The following is a 6,093-nucleotide window of genomic DNA, read 5'->3' as shown; positions in this document are numbered from 1 at the left end:
GGTTTAGAAAGAGTGTCCCCAGGGGGTTCCAGCATAGACAAGCCCTTGGAGAACAGGGTTTTACCTAAATAGTTTGGGGAGGGAAGGAACTGGCACGATGACAGGGCTAAAAATCACGTGTCTTTGGAGAATTGCCTCCACGTGAGGAAGCTCTGTGCTCAGAGCTGCTTTTAAGATCAGTGACAGGATGTCCTGGCGTCACCCTTCATCCATGTAGACTTCAGGTGATGGGAATGACACCCTCCATGCCTAAAGCCCACCATGGATCTGTGGGGGAGCCTCCTGTGCAGAAGAAACGGCGATGCTGGAGGTGGGGAGATGAGTTAATCCCAATTCTTAATGCAGGTGTCACTTTGTCACCTTCACTCAGCTGCCTTCAGGTTTCTCCAGCGTGCAGGGATCAGGCTGGAAGGTCCACCTGGGCTCCTGACCACCCATGGGACAGCAGCATGGGGGTGCTCGACCATGGAAGATGTTTTGGAGCTGGAAGCAGTGCTCAGCATCTTCCAGCTGGGCTGGCAAATAGCTTGTCCACGTGCCACAGCAAAGTGGTCTGCTCTAGTGGTTTGGGCCAAAAAAAGTCAGACTGGGTCATCTGGGGAAAATGTAATGCTAGAAGGATTGATGGCTGCCAGGCTGGGATGGGCTTGGGGTTGTGAGACCAAGTGGGGACGCTTGGCTGGCACTGGTCCAAGAGTGACAGTTCCGGGGAAGGATTTACGCTGCCCAGCAATGTGTGGGGACAAGGGAGCAGCTGGGATGCAACGTGTGGCAGGGAGCTGGGGGTCTGAGCATGTGGGGTGGACCTGGTGATGTCCCCATCAGATCCAGCACCTTTTTGGGAACAACTTACCACATTCTCCACAATCAGCAAACGAACGATGAGCTCAGTAGTGACACCTCCTCCCCAGGGCTGAAGACAATCGTCGGGGCTCTGATCCAGTCAGTGAAGAAGCTCTCAGATGTCATGATCCTCACCGTCTTCTGCCTGAGTGTGTTCGCCCTCATTGGTCTCCAGCTCTTCATGGGGAACCTCCGGCAGAAGTGTGTGCGGTGGCCGCCCTTCAACGGCACCTTCCTGGAGGACTTGGAGCTGGACGACGACATGTTGGCCAACGCAACGTTCTATGGCAACTTCACTGATGGCATCCTCAACGACTTCAGCTTCACTGATGGCTTCCTCAGCAACTTCACCGATGGCTTCGCCAGCAACTTCACCGGCAACTTCACCGATGGCTTCGCCAGCAACTTCACCAGCAACTTCACCAGCAACAACACCTTTGATTTCGAGGCCTACATCAATGATGAAGGTAAATGCTCCTGCAACTCCTCCATTGACCCATGGCCCTGTTTTGCTCCTCAGTTTCCTCTTCTTCCGTGTCAGACCAAGATGGTTTGCTGGCATGGGTCTTCCTGCCCAGGTGCTTGGCAGGGAGATGTGGCTGGTGGGTGGAACGGGGATTGTGCATCATCATTGGATAGACAGATGGGATCAAATCCTCCCTGCCAGGGAATACAGTCCAACCAGGCAAGACACAGTCCTCCAGAAAGGTTTCACCATGGGAAGGCCAAGACAAACCCGTGTCTCCATCTCTCCTACTTGCTACTGAGGGCCCAATCTCCCCATCGTGGTGGGCACTGGTGAACAGCTGCTTCATCTGGCTGGTCACAGCAGTGAGACCAAACCCTCCAGTAGCAGGTGGGACTTTGGGTGGAAAACCAGAAGGAGGGATGCAAGAATTAAATTTCTCATCCACTTGCACTGCTGCATCATAGCTGGGTCCTCCCCCAAGTACTGCTGTGTCCAGCGAGCATTGGAGGCAAGGGTTCAACACCACAACTGTTGAGGAAGGAGGGAGACGTGGGGTCAAGCAGACGTCCCACCTCTGATCAAGATCAAGTAGAGACAAATCTCCAAATTTGCTTCTTTCCTATCAACTCCTTGAAACAAATTTCGCCCAAAAAAAAAAAAGTGTGTTGGGTTTTTTTTGTCCAGTTCTTCAGTTTGGGTTTTTTGAACTCCAGGAAAATGCCAAAATCTCAGAAGCTCTGCCTGGCAGAGCTGCAGGGTGGAGCATGTTCCATGGGGCTGTTTCATGCCTCGTTTTGGGCACTCAGCAGAAGGTCAGGTTAGGTCTCAGCTGATCTGCTCTGCCCAACTGTACAGTAGCTCTCTGGCATTAATTACAGGAAGGCTTCTTGGTAGGGCTGCAAACTCAATATACAGGATCTAACGAGTGCAGTGCAAATAGCAGCAGCACCCTGGGACCACGTGGTCGGGTCAACAGCTCTTGGGGCTGGGCCAAAAACATCTCCTGGAGTTTCGCAAGCCGGACATCTCACAGGTTAAATAAAAGCTTGGTGGCAAGAAGCCAGGTGGAACCGGGGATGCTTTGAGGAAGCTCCAGAAATCCCTGAATGGCTCCTGGAAGGGCTGTGATGACCAGGATGGGGTCCTGCTGCACTCTGCCATGCCCTGGGGTGGGTGTCTCCAGGAGCTCATCTGCCTGTCCCTGCAGGTGGAGGACCTGTGGTGGCACTGCTTGGCAGCTCCGTGGCTCAGGGTCTGTGCCCAAGCTGTAAGAAGGAGCTTTAAGGACCTTGGGTCTGTGAGCAGGGAGTGTTTCCCCACCAGGTAGGGGCTGGTTGGAATGGGAACAGCAGGAGGAAGGTGGTGACCATGAAGTAGCAGATAGTTTCCTCAGGCTTTTTTGGGCTCCCCATGCTCAGTGCTCACAGAATTATTTTGGTTGGAAAAGAGCTCCAAGATCATCAGGCTCCCTAGGAGTGCTCTGCTATTTTGTGTTTTCCCAGCTAAACAGACTAGCCCTGATCCTTTGACCACACGTTAACCACCTTCCCAGGAGGCCCAGCTCTGGCCAGCCTGGGAGCTCTTTGTGGGCTTAGGAGCCATTTGGTTGGGACAGTGAAACAATGCAGTGGGTGTCAGTCTCTTTTTCCAAGGAGCAAGTGAGAGGACAAGAGGAAATGGCCTCAAGTTGCCCCAGGGGAGGTTGAGGTTGTCCCTGAGGAACAATTTCTTGCCCTGGAGGGTTGCCCAGGGCTGTGCCAGGCTGCCCAGGGCAGTGGTGGAGTCCCCACCCCTGGAGGGGTTTCCAAGCCGTGGAGATGTGGGGTGAGGGACACGGGGCAGTGGGGACCTGGCAGTGCTGGGGGATGGTTGGCCTCAACGATCTTCCAGGTCTTTTCCAACCACAATTATTCTGATTCTGTGATTCAACCTCATGAACTCTCTGAGGTAGAGTCGGCTAGTTCGATGCAAGCAGCAGCCAGCAGGGAGGAGGAAACCCAGTGCCCAGGGCTGAGATTTGGAGAATTTCCCTGAGTGAGGAGCTGCCAAGAATTTGCAAATCTATGTTTGTGTTTATTTTTTATGTCTTGCTCTTTCCCCAACTGCGAAGCCAATTTCTACTTTCTGGAGGGAGCTCTTGATGCCCTGCTCTGTGGGAACAGCAGCGATGCCGGGTGAGTGCAGCTCACACGGGTGGCTGAGGTCCCCTCTGGCTCCCCAGGAGGGGATGAGGAAGCCAGAGCAGCCTGTGGGACCACTGGCATGGGACAGGGTTGAGGCTGGGAGCGTGGATGGCCTGGGAATCCCACCTGTGCCAGCTCTGGGGGAGGTGGTGTCAGTCAGGGCATCCCGGCTGGGTGGGGAGGACCTGCTGAAGCATCTCAGCACCTCCAGGGATGGGGCGTTTCGTGGTGGGTGCGGGAGGGGCAGTGCCTGGGTTCACACCAGCTGCCCCTGCGGCTCCGTTGGTAGGAAGTGCCCCGAAGGGTACCAGTGCATGAAGGCAGGGAGGAACCCCAACTACGGCTACACCAGCTACGACACCTTCAGCTGGGCTTTCCTGGCCCTCTTCCGCCTCATGACGCAGGACTTCTGGGAGAACCTCTTCCAGCTGGTAGGCACCACGTTTTTTATCCTTGTGCAAACGTTCCTCTCGTTTTGATGCTGCCCCTGGTCTAGGAGGTAAAAAGTTACTTGACTAGAAGCTTGTGGGACCTTGTCCTGCAGAGATGGGACATGGTCCCATCTGGTTCCCCAGCCTGAGCAGTGCAGTGTATTTTCCAGGGCAAAGCTCCAGGTGTTGTAAACACACCCCATAAAACCCCACCCTGGATCCAGAGATTGTTGAGATAAAAGCAAGCCTATGTCTAAAGGCTCCACGTGTCCTCTGGAAATGGTTACACCCAGATCTAGAGTTAGGAAAGGACCAATCTTAGCCCAAAGGTGAGACCTGAGAAGCTGGGGGCTGAGAGATATCAGCCCCTGCCACAGCAAAGCGTGTCTCTGAAATATTGGTCCCATCTCCACACACACTTGCAGCTCTTGAGCTACCAGACAGCACAGAGCAGCAAAGGTGGGTTTGCTGAGACTTCTGGTGGTTTCACACAAGTCCTAACCCAGTGCCATGGCCTGCAAGAAGGTCAGCTGAGCAATGACCAGCTCTTGGGGAAGATGGGAGCAAAGCACACTGTGACTGCCACAAATGGGAGGGTGCCCTGGTGCAAGACCTCTCATGGGAAGCACCACCAAACCAACCCCACGCTGAGGTGGTGAGACTGCCCGTGTCACATCTTTCCACAGACTCTGCGTGCGGCAGGGAAGACGTACATGATCTTCTTCGTGGTGGTTATATTTCTTGGCTCCTTCTACCTCATCAACCTCATCCTCGCGGTGGTGGCCATGGCTTACGCGGAACAAAACGATGCCACGATGCTGGAGGAGCAGCAGAAGGAGGAGGAATTTCAGCAGCTCATGGAGCAGCTGAAGAAGCAGCAAGAGGAGCAAGAGAAAATGGTTGGTGGAAAGTGTGGGGGCCAAAATGAGGGACCTCAGGAAAAGGGGGAGAAAAAGGGAGTCAGTGATGAACATGATGGGGCTTATTCTTGGACTATACATAAATAGAGGCACCATTTGGTCCATAATAAGTAAAGATAACAGAATAATAATTTGGAGGGTCACAGCTGAATCAACATGTGTAGATATTTTCCTGAGTGGAGGGGGAAAAAAAAGACTGAAAAGATTAAATTGCCAAATCTCCCACATGGGGAGCACTGGGAGGCAGCAGAGAGGTGTGGTAGGGGCTGAAAGAAGGAGGTGAGAAACAAGGCACAGAAGGCACCAGAACTATCAAATTCTCTTCCTGCAGCCCACCAAGAGCAGGAAACCTGGCAGGGAGCCAGGGTGCAAAAACACCCAAGGGAGATAGGGCAGAGCAGCAAAGCTGAAGGCATCAGCGAACCATTTGCTTTTGGAAATGGAAGAGAAGGCTCAAGAGACCCCAGGTCTCACCCGGGGAGGTGCCGGGGTCCTTGCAGGAGCTGAGGCACAGCTCTCAGGGTCTGGCCTTGCTGCTGTCCCCCAGCACATGAGCAGATATGCAGAGAGTTTGCAGCCAAAGGAGCTGGCCTCAAGACGGGTGGCTGCTGAAGCTGCCTGATTTCCACCCATCTCAGAGACCCATGGAATATCCTCAGTTTGCAGATGAGACCAGCTGACATGGTGCAGCTGACGTGCCTGAAGGATGGGGGACCTGGGCAGGCTGGAGAAGTCCATGTGAACCTCTCTGATCCTGCAGCCCAGCCATTTTCCATCTCTAATCACCATTTTGGTCCATCAGGCTTGTCTGCAGGGGACATCCCTGCCAATCTGCTAGTCTCAGCAGAAGACCAGTTTCCCTTGCACATAGAACGTGACATAAACCAGCGTTTTCCTCTCTAGAGCCTCTGCCTCTCACTGCTTATCTGTGCTGAGCAAAGGCATCCTCTGAGGAACACTGGAGAAAATAAGTTAAATTGATCCAAACATTCACCAATTCAGAGCAAATCCGAAAATCTTGGACACCACATTTCAGCAAGACCTCTCAAGATTTTTTTTCTTTCCCAGTTGGGATGAAAGCATATCACAGACTCATATCATAGACTGGCTGAGGTTGGGAGGGACCCCAGAGATCATCCCATCCAACCCCCAGCCGTGGGCAGGGACACCTCTCAACCAGAGCAGGCTGCTCAAGGCCCCATCCAGCCTGGCCTTGAACACCTCCCGGGAGGGGCATCCACAGCCTC

At 53.6% G+C, this 6,093-nt stretch overlaps 1 protein-coding gene across 1 annotated transcript in view; it reads left to right on the top strand.

Moving 5' to 3' along the window:
• Window positions 1-6,093, top strand: part of SCN4A (sodium channel, voltage-gated, type IV, alpha subunit) — a 31,741-nt gene that overhangs the window by 3,542 nt on the left and 22,106 nt on the right. Inside the window, exons 6-9 of the mRNA XM_008939838.1 lie at window positions 912-1,310; window positions 3,423-3,486; window positions 3,785-3,926; window positions 4,613-4,825. Of these exons, the coding sequence (XP_008938086.1) occupies window positions 912-1,310; window positions 3,423-3,486; window positions 3,785-3,926; window positions 4,613-4,825 (818 nt within the window). The remainder of the gene's footprint in view (window positions 1-911; window positions 1,311-3,422; window positions 3,487-3,784; window positions 3,927-4,612; window positions 4,826-6,093) is intronic.

Source organism: Merops nubicus, unplaced genomic scaffold (assembly GCF_000691845.1).
Source record: "Merops nubicus isolate BGI_N331 unplaced genomic scaffold, ASM69184v1 scaffold45414, whole genome shotgun sequence".
NCBI classification, from domain to species: domain Eukaryota; kingdom Metazoa; phylum Chordata; class Aves; order Coraciiformes; family Meropidae; genus Merops; species Merops nubicus.
This window is presented reverse-complemented; position numbering and strand designations above follow the sequence as displayed.